Genomic DNA, 16,329 nt, shown 5'->3' on the forward strand with positions numbered 1-16,329 from the left:
CAGATCTCGGTGCACAGACATCTCAGGGCTCCCCCAGCTGCCCTGTTCTCACTGAGAGGATGCTCTGTCAGCTCAGCCTGGCAGAGCAGGGTCCATCAGGGCTACAAAGGCCCCTTGCTGACCCTGGCCTCATGGCTGGGACAGTCCTCTCCTCTCTGGGGACCCTTATCCTGGTCACTGAGAGCCTCCCCTATGGCCTTGGGCTCTGTGAGGTTTCTACACCCGTTCCCTGCACTAACACAGGCAGCCACTGCTGGGGATACAGTCCCAGGCTGGGGGGCTGGGGCGGGGGGGAGCTGAGAAATTACTCCTGGGGTGATGAGTAGCTCATTTTGTGGTGGAAAATGTTCTGGGAGGTGAAGATCTGACATGGACAAGCTGCCAGGTGGAGATACTCTTGGCCAAGGGGTGATACAAAAGCTTCCGGGTGTTTGCTTCAGACAGCTCTGATGGAGACAGCCTGGAGAGCAAAGGTCCCTGTCGCCCCCACAGAGCTTCAGCGGCAGGGAGGTCAGACCCCGCACTCTCTTTCTCTACCCACAAAAACATCAGCTAGTTTTAAATGCAAACCAGAGGCTGGTAAAGTGTTTTTGTCGGTTTTACTTGGTGCAAAAGATCTCTTGTGCTTTTTTAAACCAAATTCAGGTTTTGTTCCCAAAGCAGTTGAAGAACATCAGGTAACTGGTGCCTGTCTTTCGCAGTAGAACACTAACAGAGCATACCCAGAGCTGAGCACAGCTCCGGCTGCATCCCCAGAGGAGCAGTGGTCCCGGCTGGCCAGACCCTGAGCCACCCTCCTCCGAGCTCACTCCAGAGAGGCCGCTGCACACCCACCCTGTGGTTTCCAGTGGGTCCAGCTCCACCAGTCCCTGGCTACTTGGCTACTCGGGGAGAGGGCTGGCTCTGCAGCAGTGCAGGGGCTGGGAGGGAGCAGCCCTGGGAGGTGCTGGAGTCGTGATGGGGCTGCTGCTGGGAGCAGGGAGGTGACCCAGAAGGGAAAGGTTTTGGGGCTAAGGAGGCTGTTTTGGGGCTAAGGAGGCTGAGGCATTTCCAGCTGGGAAGTTGGGATTCTTCCCTTGCCTCTCCCAAAATGGTTGTAGTGGGGTCTTACCGGCCCCGTTTTTCCAGGCAGGAGGGGAAAAAAACTCTTCCAGAGCTGACACAGAGAGAAAATATCTTTATTCTTTGGCACCAGCAAGAGACAGCGTTTTGAGAACAAGGCTGAACAATGTTGTTCCACAATAAGCATCCTGTAAGTAACCAGCGCACCACTTCCTCCGCTAAGGAGACAGATCTGACTCACAGCATCTACCGCACCATGGTAAAATTCACCCAGCTGGCTTGGAAGTCAGCCTGGCTTTACACGACAGTACTCATACCTAATTTTGACAGACCAATTCCCACAAATAACTCTGGGGATAAAATCCCCCTCCCATTCTAGCAGCAGAGGCACAAGGAGGGGACACTTTGGCCACATGTCACACAACAGGCTATGCCAAGACAGGTCTGCAAGGGCAGGAGGTTCCCAGCATCACAGCTGCCAGTAAGGGTGGCTAAATTATCATGGAAAAATGACACCTTTGAAAGACAAAAGGAACTTCTGGGGTCCCAAGGTGGCTCAGCGGCTCCTGGTGCTCAGCAGCAGGATTTCTAGGTCTGTGCTAAGACTCTGCTGGATGATCTTGCAGGACTTCTCCAGGGCAGAGACCTCTTAGCTCCCAGCGCTCACTGCAGCTCCAGGGCATTCACATATTCCTTCACCCATCTGGCGTCAGGGTTAGCACAGACCTGCCGGTCCTTCCTGGTGGTGAACCTGTCAAGTCATGCAGGGAGGTGTTACAGCTCCGGAGGGGGAAAAGGACATGAGGACCTTGGGTCACCTCCTGGACACATGGTGACCTGCCCTGTGGTCAAGGCTAGCCCTCAAGGGGATCATCTCCCCCCAGGCTCCCATCTCACAAACACCCAGGAATCAGGCATCTGCAGAGCCTGCTAAAACCCAGAGGGCAGGGAGAGATCAAGGTCCTCTGGGAGAACCCCCCCATGCTCAGTTCTTCTTGGCCATGTTCAGTGTGGAGGTGAGCCTGGATGCAGAGAGGGGGCGGCTGGCAGATCGGGTGCAAGTCTTGCAGGTGGCATATTATGTGCATTTGGCTCATCACCACTGGGAGGTCCTACTGGCTACAGAGGGACCTCCTTCCCACACCTTATTCCCAGTACCAGAATGGTTCAAGGAGACCAAGGAAGCCACTTATTTCTCAGCTGAGGAGGATGAGTGCCCACATGCTGCACATGGGACCCGTGGTGGCTGCCCCCTTCCCTTACTCCAGCTATGGATCCTCACACCACCATGCCCTTGGCCCCATTGGACATGAAGAAAAGAGCCCAAAGGCTGGCAGAGCCTTTCCTCAGAGCCCAAAGCAGAAGCTGGTACTTACACAACTGCTGGCTGTGAACACTTGCTGCTAGTGTAGAAATAATCCTTCACATGACTCTGGGGCAGCTTTCGTAAAGTGTAGCTGAAGCAGCACACAGTTGCATCAGCCCCAACTGGAAGAGATCAGGAAAGCCCAGATGAGTCTATCACTCAATAAACTGCACATTCCCCAGCCGAGAGCATGGGCAACCATCCCCTCAGTCAGCTGTGGAGCTCTCCTCTCTTCCTGTTTCACCAGAAAAACAGCAAGGAATTGCTGTGTACACCAAAACTTAAAGTCACTGCTAGGACTGCTTGTTAAATGTTTTGCACTCACTTCCAATGATAAAAATCCCTTCAGTCACCCTGGGACCACTCCTAAAGCTCAGCAAAAAAATCAGAGGAGATGAAACCTGAAAACTTTGATACTTATCAGTAAAATTCATCCCTAAGATAAAAAGATGCTAGGAAGAAAGACCAGAAAGCAGGAGAAGTTATTCACACAGGTTTCCAACCATTGCAGCTAACTATTTCCAGTTCTGCTTCAAAATTACTGTCAGTCAGAGTAAAAATCCACCCCAAGAGAGAACAGAGAGATGCTGTACTCACATGGAGCAGGAGAGGCCTGAGAAAAGAGGGCAGCAATGAGGATGATGGAGAGGCACACTGCAGAGAGGTTCATTATGGACAGAGATGAGTTGTGGGGGCAGAGGCAGGACCAGGGCAGATCCCTTCTGTGTCTGATGTGAGGGGCTGGCTCAGTCCTTGCTTTTTATAGGGACAGTGACCAGCCTCATCAGTCAGATTGCAGGTCAAACTCTTGGAGTTTCCATAGCGTAACAGCTGATGTCACGGCACCTTTGCCTCAGAAATGGCTGAAAAAAAGGAAGCAGCAGGTCTAGGAAATACCAGAATAGCCTTTGTGCAAGGTGAGGTAAGTGAGCAAAACGGCATACTCGTGAGGGCTATACTGACCAAGACAGGATATGAAACCACCCTTGAGCAGCAGGTTCACGCTTTGGTTCACCAACATGACAGCAGTACTCAGCAAACCCATCTCAGCATCCTCCCCAAAGGACCAGGAGGACCTTAACTCAGTCTCCTTTTCAAGGACCCAGGCCTTGAACATAAAGGCGCTCAGGCCCTCAAAATGGCCTGGGGACAGTGCAGGTCCAGCTGAGGGGTTCTTGCTCCTGTGGTGGGTCTGGGACAATCACAGGGTGGATGCAGGGGGGCAGCAAGGGCAGTGAAGGCAGCAGGCACGCTCTGAGCTCTGCTGCCTGTGCAGGCATCAAGGATGGCAAGCACCCTGGAGACTGCTTGTACGTCTGGGCTGACAGTCTTGGCACCATAAAACACTTAAATCCTCAACACTATGCTTCCTATATGGAGCTTGGAACCTTCAAACTCCTCCTAACACACCCCACATCAGCCAGGAAGGGAAGTGCTTGCCTGGGAAGCCCGACTCGATGGTCTGACTCTACAAACACCATCTTCTCCCAGAGACACAGGGCAAACACAAGTGCCAGCGTGGGTTTGGTATGAGACAGGATGCGTAAGGCAGAGCAGGAGGTTCCCCTGCCTGGAGAGTGGAGAGGGACCAGTTCTCATCCAAATGTCTATCCCCATCCCCTTGTGCTCACTCACAGTCATGGGGCTACCCAGATCCCCCAACACTGCCCTTGCCACAAGGTGATGGGCTCCCTGGGATGCCCCAGAGAGCATTTCCCCTTTTTCCACCTCCCTTTTCTCTGCAACAGGCACCAAATTTGCCAGCTCACAGCTTGTGGTTTCTCTGGGTATTTTCATGCCCAGCTCCCAGCAACAACTGCCATTCACGAGGCACCACGAGCTCCTCTCCCCGGGATTTCCATGCCACCCCACAGCCCCACTAATGCAGCAGGGACCGCAGGGCAGTGCTGCTCTCTCCCACTCTGAGTCTGCGTGGGGCCCTTGGAGACCTCCTTGTGTCAGGGTGTATTGGGGCTGCCTCCCCACTGAATTTCACTGAATTTTTAGACTTGGAAGGGACCATAAAGATCATCTAGTCCAACTCACTGCTGAAGCAGGATTGCCCAGAGCATGTCAGAGCATGTTACTCAGGATTGCATTCAGGCAGGTCTTGAAAATCTCCAGAGAAGGGGACTCCACACCCTCCCTGGGCAGCCTGTTCCAGGGCTCTGGCACCCTCACTGTGAAGAAGTTTTTTCTCATATTTGAGTGGAACCTCCTATGTTCCAACTTGTGCCCGTTGCCCCTCGTCCTCTCACTGGCAACCACTGAAAAGAGTCTGGCTCCCTCCTCCTTCAACCCACCCTTGAGATACTTATAAGCATTGATAAGGTCTCCCCTCAGCCTTCTCTTCTCCAGACTAAAGAGTCCCAGCTCTCTCAGCCTTTCTTCATAAGGGAGATGCTCCAATCCTTGAATCATCCTCATTGCCCTTCGCTGGACTCTTTCCAGTAGTTCCCTATCCCTCTTGAATTGGGGAGCCTGGAACTGGATGCAGTATTCCAGTTGTGGCCTCACCAGTGCAGAGTAGAGGGGGAGAATGACTTCCCTCGACCTACTGGCCACACTCTTCCCTATGCAGCCCAGGATTCCGTTGGCCTTCCTGGCCACAAGAGCACACCGCTTGCTCATTGTCATTTTGCTGTCTACCAGGACCCCCAGATCTTTCTCTTCAGAACTTGACTCCAGCAGGTCCACACCTAACCTGTATTGGTGCCTAACATTCTTCTTCCCCAGGTGCAGGACCCTACACTTTTCCCTGTTGAACCTCATGAGGTTCTTCCTTGCCCAGCTCTCCAGCTTGTCCAGGTCTCGCTGGATGGCAGCATGGCCCTCCGGGGTGTCAGCCACCCCTCCCAGTTTGGTATCATCAGCAAACTTGCTGAAGATACACTTGGTCCCCTCATCCACGTTGCTGATGAATATGTTGAACAGGACTGGACCAAGTATTGACCCCTGGGGGACACCACTGGTGTCCCCTTCACCACAATGTCCCGTGGTTGGGGACCAGCGCTGCAGGAGGGTCCCCATGGATCATGCTGGGGTGGGTAAGAGTCCATGTCTTTCACAAGTCCTTCCATGAGCCTTCCTCAATAAGTCTGGGGGTGCTGGTCTCCTGGGGCCTTGTGGACTCCTGTCTTCAAAAACATGTGAAGGACCTAGAGTTGAATCAACTGACTGACACCACCGGCTTGTCACAAACACGCTCTGGTAGCATTTTGAGGCAGCCCAGAAACATGCTAGCAGGTACTCAGGCTTCACAAGAGACAAAATCTCAGCTGGAATTTGCCAAGACACATCCCACTCTCGGAGATGGGGAGAGGGATTATTTGTTGCTACTCCTGTATTGCATGTGTTCCAGTATTGCAATTATCCCACTGTTCTGGGTAATTTATGTATGCACTGCTCATGCCCAGATCCAGGCAGGGGTGCACAGCAGGGCAATGTGTCTCAGCCTCATCTCCTCCCTACAACAGCAATTGCATTTTGTGCTGAGGCTTGACCTGTCCCTGCTGCCCCAAGGCAGATCCTGGGGTTGGGACTTCTCTTTCGGAGGAGCAGTGCCTGTAGAAAGTAAATTTTTATATACCCACCACCTGCCCCACCACATGGCCCCTCACACTCCTGGCTCCAACATGCAGCCCCTGGGCTGCATCGCTTCCTTGTGGCATTTGGTGGGCTGGCAGTCACTTGTCTCTGAGTCACCTTCTTCTGCTGTTACCAACGGAGACTGTCCTGCTATGGGACATGCAAGTGAACCTGTTTTGGTGTGCCCAGATCTGCTGGCAGAGGAAGGAACTGTTACTGTCTGTGACAAAACATCTGACGGGTCCAGATAGAGATCTAAGAAACCACAGGGTGATACTGATGTTCCTCCAACCGCAAGGCTGCCAGAGCTCACGCTCTGTTAGGGCTCGTAGAGGCAACCAAAACCATGATTATCTGCATATATTTCTGAAAGCACAGGGTGGCTGAGGCTCAGCCCAGCACAGTTCCCTCATCCCCCAGCCAACCTGCCCAAGGGATGGCAAATACCCTACGACCATTGCACAGCCCAGCCTTGCCCGTCACTCAGGGGGTTTGGCCCTGTGCAGGTTTTTGGAGGTATATTCTTCAACCCTGACCATCACTGCAGAGATGCCAGAGTGTTACAGAAGCATAGAGTCATAGCATGGTTTGGGTTGGAAGGGGCCTTGAAGATCATCTAGTTCCAACCCCCTGCCAGGCGAAGGGACAACTCCCACTAGTAAGGTGTTGGAAAGATGCCAAACCATTCATGGTGGTTCCATCCTTGCCCCAAGTCAGGAGTGACATCCTTGCAGGAGGGTGACACTCCTCCCTGCTCTCCTCCTGGTCCTGCTCTGCACTCCTCCAAAGCTACCCACTGCCTCCCTCTGCCCTCTCCTACTCACTGCAATGCAGCTCCCCAGGGAAAGGTGATGGCAAAGGCAGCAGCCAGCATCTGGGATCCACCAGGCATTGCAGAGAAACCCGGGCAGAGATCGGGGCACTGTGGGGACAGGGAAGCTGGATGCCACTTGTCCCACTGCGACCCCAGGCCATGTCATGGAAGGGCTGCAGGGGGGACCATGGGGACCACGCTGGGATTTGGCCACAGATGGAGAGGGGAGCTGCTCTGGCCATTTTAGGGAGCTGCATGGGACAAGTCAAGCCATGAGGAGGATTCTCCCCTCTGTGTGTGCTGTTCCCTGCAAGTCAGAGAGATTTTCTCTCTGTCCATATACTTCCCCTCCCAACCACACATGAGCATCTAAAGAGCACGGGGCCCTCTGCTGTCTTCTGCAGGAAATGTTCCTGGATCCCTTTCATTCATCTCCATCTTACTCAGGGAGGTCCATCCCTGCAGTGCTTCCTCTTGCCTGCCCAAGTGCACGGGTGGGGGTCTCCTCCCTGGACACAGCCCGGGGCAGGCAGGGCTCCTGGGCACCCCCATGGGTGTCATCCTCCCTGTCAGTGCTTGTTCCACTGGAGTCTGAACCCCTGTCGTGGTTTGGGCAACCCTCAAACCAGGACATCCCTGCTGTGCTGGGTGCTACAGGGACAGGTGACAGCTGTACTGTCACCTTGAGCCCTGGGCTCTTCCTCGTTGTCCAGCTCATGCTGGTAGCAACTACCTGGGGAGTGAGGGGGCCCATTTCAAGCCCCTCTCCATCTTCCTCTTCAGCAGAAAGCCTCTTTTCTAGGAGGGGAGTGCAGATGGTGGGGGAGAAGTCTGATTTTGGTCTTGCCCCACCCTGACTTAGCTGCTTTTAAAAATGTATTTATTTGCTTTTCTTACGTGACATGTATTCTTAAGTCTTATTTTCTTAAATGAAATGTGTGGGCTCAAGGAAGCAGGCCATGTGTGGTACCCAGGACAAGGCTGGGGGGATCACAAGCATCACCGCTGCAGGATGCCCAGGCAGTGCCAGCGGGTCACTGCCACCCGTGACTCCTGCCCAGCCCCTCTGGCAGCACAGCTCCCCGAGCACGCTGCCTAACGAGGGCCTACTGCCTTCTGACGGGTAAACGAAGGCAAAAGTCTCTGCTGCCTCAGAAGGTCTCTCTGGAAACTGGGTTCACCTACTCTTTGCAACTCCAGGTGAAGTCTCAAAAGATGGCCCCAACTGGCTGTTTTCTCCTAGAAAAACATGATGCAACTATTACGGTAAAACCAGCAGAAACAGGGACTCCAGACACACTCTCTCTACCAGGGCTGAGACCCCGGGTTCCCCCGAACAGGGAAAGCTCTGCTGACAACCATCAGCCTGCACCTACACTGTTCTGCTTCTCCTGAGGTGACCACAGGAAAGCCGTGGCTGTGCACCGGGGGTCAGGGTTGTTGTGTCCATGAAGCTGGATCACCTGTGCCCAATGTGACGTGTGTCACACAAGCCTGGTGATGTACAGCAGCACAGATGGGGTCCATGCTCTACCATCAGCATGACTGAACCTCCACGGTGGAATTACAGGAGACTGCTAAGTCTTTTCTTGAACGACAGGCAATTGTTGTCTTCCCAAAACCTGCCTTCGGCGATGATCAGAGTCCCAGCATAGCTACCTCCTGCTTCCCAGGCCTGGCAGGGATGGGGTCCTCTTGCAAAGAGGGTCTTCCCAGCGCCACAGATCTCAGGCAGCAGCAGACAACCCTGCAAAGAAGTCCCCCAGAAAGGTTGTGGCATCCGTCCCATCTAGTCTTCTCCTTGAGCTGTGGGCCCCAAGTGTCCCAGACCCTTCAGGGCTTGGTTGGTGGCCACCACCATCACCAACTTCTCCCTGGTGGTCTAGTGGTCAGGATTTGGCACTCTCACTGCCGCGGCCTGGGTTCGATTCCCAGCCAGGGAAGGGGGGGTTCCTGCAGCCACCGCAGGTCCCAGCCTTTTCCTGAGTCTCCGCACTGCTCTTGACCATCTCCTGGGGTTCAGGACAGGGTTTGGGAGCTTCCACACCCAGGGCATGGGGCTGGGTTAGGGTTGGATGAATTCTGGGGGGTGGCAGCAGCCTCCTGTCCCCGACTGCCATCAGGTTGCACCCCATAGAAGAAAAAAACCCCAGTTGGAGGGAGGGCAGCCACGAGGTTGTGATGGGCTGTAGGGAACAGGGTCACTATAGGGACAGGACTATAGGGATGGGGGTGACAGAGCTGTGTGGGTGCACATTCTATTGCAGGATTTCTTCTTGTGAGAAGGAGAGGTGCAGCACTGCTCCCCTGAATATCACCTTGGCCCTCTCCTAAAGGTAAGGGGTCTCCAGGAGGTCAGGGCAAGGGCCAGGGTGTGAATGCAGGGTCCCTTAGTGAGGGGTGACAGGTCTGTGTCCATCCAACCCTCCTGGGGTCAGGAGGGCAGGGGCTGTCAGTAAAAGCTCCCGCTGTGAGCAGGATTTGAACCTGCGTGGGGAAACCCCATTGGATTTCAAGTCCAACGCCTTCACCACTCGGCCATCACAGCAGCTTGTGTGGAGGGTCTCCACAGGAGCCCATGGCTGTCACCCTACCCCAGGGGCCACAACAGGACCTGATCCCATCCTGGATGTGGGTTCTGCCATCCTGGCTCCTGCTGCACACCCAGCACGGGTATTGCTGTTACTGCTGGCACCTGCCCTGCACACAGCTAAGGCTGGTATGGAAATCAGCATCCAGCAGTGCTGGGAAGTGGAACTGGCCACCAGCCACAACATCAGTGGTGGTGACATCGGAGACAGACATAGAGGGAGGTCTATGTGCCATCTTGTCTCCTTGCATCCAACAGGAAACTCATCCCTGGATGACCATCCCTAACCTCCTTTTCTAGTCTGGGAACATCCCAGCCCCCTCCATCCCCCTCTCCCCCACTGTACATACATTCGCCTCTGTGAAAACACATCCAGACCTCACCAGCTGCGTCAGCCTGACGCACAGTCCAGGCAGTGTTTTGCCCTACAGCTGGCAGGATGGTGTTGCAGACTTGTGTGGTTTTCACCAGTCTCATGGATGTTTGTTGTTTTTTTGGTTTTTTTTTTGCTGCCTGCCTTTGGCTTTTGGAAGAGGAGATTTGGAGAAAGGAAGAAAAGGTGACTGTCGAGACAAAATCCTTGCTGAGCGAGGTCTGGTGGTGACGTTGGCCTCTTCTTTGGAGCACAAATATCCTATTTGGAGGACAGTCCTAGAAGCACTTGCTTATGGGTTTGGGTGGGAGCTGTCTCTGGGAACCCATCCTGAGGTATCCAAAGCCCTCTCTGGGTTCCCGGAGTTATGCCCAAGAGCTGTGGAAGCACTTCGCTATGTCACTGCCACCCCACGCCTCTCCCATGGGGATTTATCAGCAGGGAGCAGTTTGGATGGAAGCCTCAGCATGTAGGAACTGCTCCTCCCTGCTGAGCTCCCAGCCCACAGGAGGGTCTGTCTGCACTGCCACCCTCCACCTCCACCACTGCCTCACTGGTGGTTTGATTTCCCTTCTATAGTTCTGACACCGAGTCAGGCGTGGCATAGTCCCACCGGCATGGATGGATGCCCAGGCATGGGTGGCCACCTGCTCAGATGCATCGATGTGTTGGAAACCAGGTGCTCAAAACAGCTCTATCACTGGACACATGACATAGTGAGTAGAACAAGGCCAGCAAATGTGATAGAGCTGAAGAGAGGGGTGAGTGTGGGGAATGCTGTCTTTCGGCAATTATGGAGAGACTCGGGAGAGAGATTAAGCTTAAACTCATCCCTTTCAGCTATCCAGGTTTCCTTCCCCCTCTCCTAGGTGCCATGTTCATGTTCAGAGCTGGGAGATACATTCCCTGAATCTCTTGAAGTGCCTGTGGGGTTCAGGTCAGGGTACAGCACAAGATTGGAGAGCCTTCAGAGCTGGAAAGCCACCGATGTCCTGATGGGCACAGTTAGTGAAGATGAGGTCTGTGGTCTGGAATGAGTTATTTCTCCTTACTTCTTTTGAGGATGAAGTACTGTGCATTTGATATCCAAAGAGGCCTATTGAGGTGAGGTTTCATTTCAGGGTAAGGACTGAAACATCTTTCAGATGGCAAATGGAGTAACCTGGAGGAACCAGACCAGAGGATATAGATCTGCACATTACTGGAGCCCAAAAGGAGGGGTCTGGAGGGGTTCACAGTGCGTATGGAAAGGACAGGAGTGGTCCAGACCCCAATGGAGGGACCTGGAGAGGACCAGAGTGGGAGCAGAGGGGCCTGGAGAGCAGTGGTACCCTAGTGGAGGAGCTTGGAGAGGAGGGGAGCTTGAAAGAGAGGTCTGAAGGGGTTAAGAAGGGCAAGAGGTGTGATCTGGAGAGCTCTGGAGCCCAGACAGAAGGGTCTGGAGAAGACTGTATCCCCCAACTGGTTCTTGTAGCCTGGCTAAACTCAGACTTTCATTGCACTAACCAGTATTCCCACAATATTTCTCAGAATTGGTTTCAGGTTTTGTTGTTGACCTTTTTTCTTATCTAATCTTGTGTCATCAGCAGTGAACACCTATTTTCATCTACAGTTCTTGTGATATTTACAGACAAAACAATCTCGCCTGGAAGAAAGAACAGGATGTGTTTAAAGAAAAGTCTGAGTTCAACAGAGAACTGACAGCTCTTCTCTTGTAATAAATGGCACTTTTCAGTATTATGCAATATAGAAAACCACAAGGTCTGTCATGAGACAAACCTTTTTCTTCTTCAGAGAAATGTTCAGACTCTGCTTCTACTTGCAAGTTTTCACCCTTTGATCTTCCAAGTTTCAGAAGATAGCAACTGCCTTGCTTGAGGGTGGGCTTTGCTGGACCCAGCACACAGTGGTCACCCTTCACTGCTGTGTCCCATTACCTGGTGCAATAACACACATTGTCCTGACCATAAACCAGTGCTTAAGCAGCTCACTGGTTGTAATATGATGGCATGTGATGTTCAAGAGGAGACTACTACTTGTGCATTGTGAGTGCAAATGAACCCAGGCAACCTCTGTCCATATAGACATGGATAAGCATTGAATCAAACCCCAACATTTGTGCTAGTTTTTTACATCTACTTATGTATTCAGACTCTCTAGAAATTAAGCCGTAGTCCAGGGAAAAGGGTTCACTGCAGCAAATGACTTCCATGTCTCCCAGCTGGTGTGGCAAGATGAAAACTACAGTGAGTATCTAAAGCTTCTTCCACTCTCTCTTTGTTTAAATAAATCTCTGGAGCTTTTGAAGCCATGAATTCTCACAGTGACTTTCTCACAGGGGCCTGACAACTGCTTTAGAGTACAGCCGTGTCCCAGATTCCTGGATAAGATGGGAACTGGTTCCAGAGCAGGAAGGTAATGTAAGCTGGAAAAATGGAGAAACTGTCCTCCTGCCTGGCATAAGTCGCAGCTGAGATGTCCTTCCAGACCTGCCAACCCCACCTCCAGGGAAGCCATCTCCTACTCTCCACTTTGAGCATGGGTCACAGTCTGAAAGAAAAGTGGAAGGGACTAAAAGATGGGGCAGCAAGAAGTTTGGTTCCTGAGGAGCTGAAGATTTTATTCATGGAGAAGAAGGGACCAACTCTGGGGAAGAAGAGTTGCTCACGAGGAAGAGGTCTGCAGCTACCAGACACTGCTGCTGCTCAGGACAGGAGTCATGTTTGGGCCTTGCACACTGAGGTCTTTCCATGAATCGATGTGCAGTAGTTTGTCGTGGTGAGTCTTATCACTGTGCTAGAAAGTCCCCTAGAAAGCAGCTGTCCTGCCCTGGCAACTGTGCCTACTGCTCAGGGCAGAGTTAGGTCTGAATGCCCTACCCTGCTGAGTCACATTGAGTTGGCATAGTCCCCATGACTACAGGGACCTCCGAGAGTGGAGGATGATGGAGCTGGACTCTTTTCAGTGTTTTCCAGTGATAGGACGAGGGGCAACGGGCACAAGCTGGAACATAGGAAGTTCCATTTAAATATGAGGAGAAACTGCTTTACGGTGAGGGTGACAGAGCCCTGGAACAGGCTGCCCAGGGAGGTCGTGGAGTCCCCTTCTCTGGAGATCTTCAAGACCCGCTTTGATGCAGTCCTGAGTAAAGTGCTATAGGAAATCCTGCTTCAGCAGGGGAGTTGGACTAGATGATCTCTAGAGGTCCCTTCCAACTCTGAGAATTCCGTGATTCCGTGATTCCGAGTGCTGCGGGCAACAGGGGCAGCAAAAGTGCTTGGGCTGTCCCACAGTACACCCTGAGAAGGCCACAGATGGTGGCCATGATACCCCCATGGGTATCTTTTCTGGAGAGAGGCACAAAGCAGTCTGTACACACTGATCACACTGCCCAGTCTGTTGGGCTCACCTATTTCTGCACGGCGGGGAGAGCCACTGTGCACTTGTCCTGAGTACCTCGTCGTGGCTGATGGAGGGCTACACTAAGAAGGCTTCATAGCCTTGGGTGTTGATGAGTAGTGAGCCTTTAAAGGAGGATTTCAAAGACCGGTAAGAATCTCACTCGTGGACATCATCCAGCTGGAGAAACCCCTGAAGGGAACACGTCAGTGAAGCTGGAAAGACCTGTGATACCACCTCCTGAGCATCCCTCACTGTTGCCGTCACTCCCTCACCAACACTGTGAAATCTCCCACTGAGAAGAATCAGGAGTGAGCTGACCATGCCATGGGCATGGGGTCCTCAAGCACATGTGCAGATATTGCAAGATGGGTGCCAGCTCCTGCTGGGGGACTGAGGGTTTTTTCTCAGCACACCTCACCAGTTACCATCCCAGACTGGAGAGTGAGACCCTCCTGGTATGCCAATTCCCCTCCTCCAGAGCTGCTGCCTGGTGGGAGGAGATTGGTTGAACCATGGGCAGAAGAAAAGTGCTCTGGCTGGGAGAGCTACAGCTCTGTAGCATGATGAAGTAAAGAGGAAATAATCTCTTAGTCCACAGCTTCTCATTTTTTCATATGCTTTCAACTCAGTGCTACTCTGCGGTTGGACCCTTAATGTATTCCCAAAGAGCATCCAGTAGCAAGCCTGTATCCAGACCCTGGACATACCCTTGAGTCCATAAGAGCTACTCCAGGAAGCTGGACTATGAGTTGTGCAGAGTGTTCACACTACCAGCTTTCCCCTGTGCACCATCTGCTGAAACTCCTTTGCTGTATTTGGCCTTGAGCATAGAACCAGATGGCCTTCTCCATCAAGAGTTAGTTACTTTTTAGTGCTGCAGCATTTATATTTTTAAAGATGGACAAACTGGTTTTAGTTAAATGTCACCCCTGAACGGCTGGGAACTTTTCCTCCTCTACTCACCCTACAATTTCTGTGCTGCCAAACTGCCACTTCTTACTTTTTTCTGTTTTATCTTGTTCACTCCATCCCTGTGCAAGCTCTGCCCTTCATCTGTTGGAGCAGAAGATGTACTGGACATGCTTTTGTAAACCTGTAGTGGTTCTTCCATGCTACTGTGCCCTGGACAAGGACAGGCTTGGCTTGTATGGGCTGTTGGCTCTCAGTAGTATGTAAATAAATTAGTTTGAAATACAGGAAAAATATGCCATTGGCAGGTGAAGAAGGAGCTTCATATGTTTGAAGTTGTACCTAAATTAAGTCCTTAACTGCTGTTAACCTTGGGACTTAGTGGTTCCCACCTGGGTTTTGCTAGCATAAATGTGTCTGTGTCATGGAAATGGGCGCTGAAAGAGCTTGCAGGAAAATCAGCAGTGTGTCGAACGGGGAAGAGGAGGATGTTGCTTTTTGCTGTTAGGATGGGAAATAAATTGTAATAATGAGCTCTTTCTTTTTTGTGTTGCTTAAGTTTAATCATCTTGTTGCTACAGCTCATGCTTAATTACGTATTTAGCAAGCCAGCGGTCACACAACTACAGGTTGCCAGATTTACACTAGGATTTACCGGTGACAATCTGCAGCCTGGCAGTAATACCGAGAAGCAATACTAGCAATACCAAGAGCCTGGAAGAGAAGAAATATGCACGTTCTAAACACTCAGGACACAGAGGGGAGATCTGGTGGAGGAATCTTCTGTTTGGTCAGCTAATTAATGGTTAATTAATTCCCTGGCTGCCCAGATGTCTTATATGCTTTGCTGAACGAACATCAGTCTTGGTGGGCAGCATACTCTGGTTTCTCTTGAAGCTCAAAAGATTGCACCAAAACGCCATAAATCCTAGTCTGAGGTGACATAGGACAGCTTGCACATGAAAGCCCTGGGAACTGCACTTACACCCAGACCCAAGTAACTGGTAGGACACGTCATGTCCATGCAGCATTTGCATGGCCAGTGACTCCAGTGGCCAGAGCAGGCACTGGGCCACCTGCTAGTGTCGGCCCACACCCTCAACGGCAGACAGTGTCCCTGTACAGCTTCCCAGGCTGTCACTGAGGCACTAACGCAATTGCAATGATATGTGTCAAAAATACAGAAGAAATAGCAAAACCACCCTTCAGGTACCCGGACTTCTGGACAGGGTAGAGCGCCTGCCAGGGTGATCAGAGTCCCTCTGATGGTAGGGGCCAGCTCCTGCTTTTGGTTTTCAATTTCTCTTTAAGGGAGAAATATTGACATTGTATTTTCAGCCTCTGAAAACCTGACCTCTGCAAATCTTCTTTTTTTTTTTTTTTTCCAGATTTAAAATGTTTGTTAGGAGTTTCCTTTTTCATCTTCTCTTTTTATTTATTTTGGCTTAAAAAGAACTGTGAAAATATTTAAACATCAGGAAGGATTGGCTACCCAATCTTGTGAGATTTACATGGCTGATTGCCAGTAAGAATTCAGCATTGTATTTTGTCATCAACCTGGTTGATGTTCATAGACATAAATAAATTCTGCCACCTTCCTGTTTGTCCACTGAAGCTGAGCCCTTTTTCCTACTGTATAGCTTTCGTAATGCAGATTGAAGTGCTCAGCTGGCCCGGTGCTTTGTTCCTTTCTAGACATTTCAAGACGGAATCTCCCATTTTGCACCTCTGGGTGATTCTTGTTTGCACAGATATAACTTTGTGATTGTCCATATTACTATGATTTTACTGGAGGCAGCTCGAGCTTGCTCTCAGCAACTTGTTCTTTGTCCAGTCTTTGTCATCCATAATGACCAGCAGTAATTTTATATGAATTTCCAAATCACTGGTGATCTGACTACTGTTTAGTCATACAAACCATCTCACTAAGCAATTTTAAATGGGACACCACTTCGGTTTTCCTGGATACAAAGTTTGGCAGGCCCACCATTCAGATGTATTTGGACCTGGGTGTACTCCACAAATGCATGTTGGCAAAACGACCTATTTCTGGCTTCCCAAACCATCAGAGATGTCAACCAACAGGGAAAAAGAAGCCAAATTCCACCATCTTCTTTTACCCTCATAAAATTAGGTGGATCTCTTTCATTTGCAGAAGAGAAATGTGTGTCTCTATTCTTCTTCCCTTTTAATTGATTTATCAAAAAGGAAGTCAACATTTACTC

The 16,329-nt window shown here is 51.4% G+C and overlaps 1 protein-coding gene and 2 non-coding genes across 3 annotated transcripts; 1 reads left to right on the plus strand and 2 right to left on the minus strand.

The window, feature by feature from the left end:
• Positions 1–1,158: 1,158 nt before the first annotated feature.
• Positions 1,159–3,157, minus strand: LOC141473381 (C-C motif chemokine 5-like). Its single transcript, XM_074160849.1, has 3 exons — positions 3,026–3,157; positions 2,439–2,550; positions 1,159–1,813 (listed from the first exon to the last, which is right to left on the minus strand). The coding sequence occupies exons 1-3, from the start codon at positions 3,096–3,098 to the stop codon at positions 1,726–1,728; spliced, it is 273 nt and encodes a 90-aa protein (XP_074016950.1). The 5' UTR covers positions 3,099–3,157; the 3' UTR covers positions 1,159–1,725.
• A 5,544-nt stretch (positions 3,158–8,701) lies between these two features.
• TRNAE-CUC (transfer RNA glutamic acid (anticodon CUC)) lies at positions 8,702–8,773 on the plus strand. The gene has a single exon. It is a non-coding gene; the product is annotated as a tRNA-Glu (tRNA).
• Positions 8,774–9,296: 523 nt separating this feature from the next.
• TRNAS-UGA (transfer RNA serine (anticodon UGA)) lies at positions 9,297–9,378 on the minus strand. Its single transcript has one exon. It is a non-coding gene; the product is annotated as a tRNA-Ser (tRNA).
• Between the last annotated feature and the right edge of the window lie 6,951 nt (positions 9,379–16,329).

This window comes from Numenius arquata, chromosome 18 (genome assembly GCF_964106895.1).
Source record: "Numenius arquata chromosome 18, bNumArq3.hap1.1, whole genome shotgun sequence".
NCBI lineage: Eukaryota > Metazoa > Chordata > Aves > Charadriiformes > Scolopacidae > Numenius > Numenius arquata.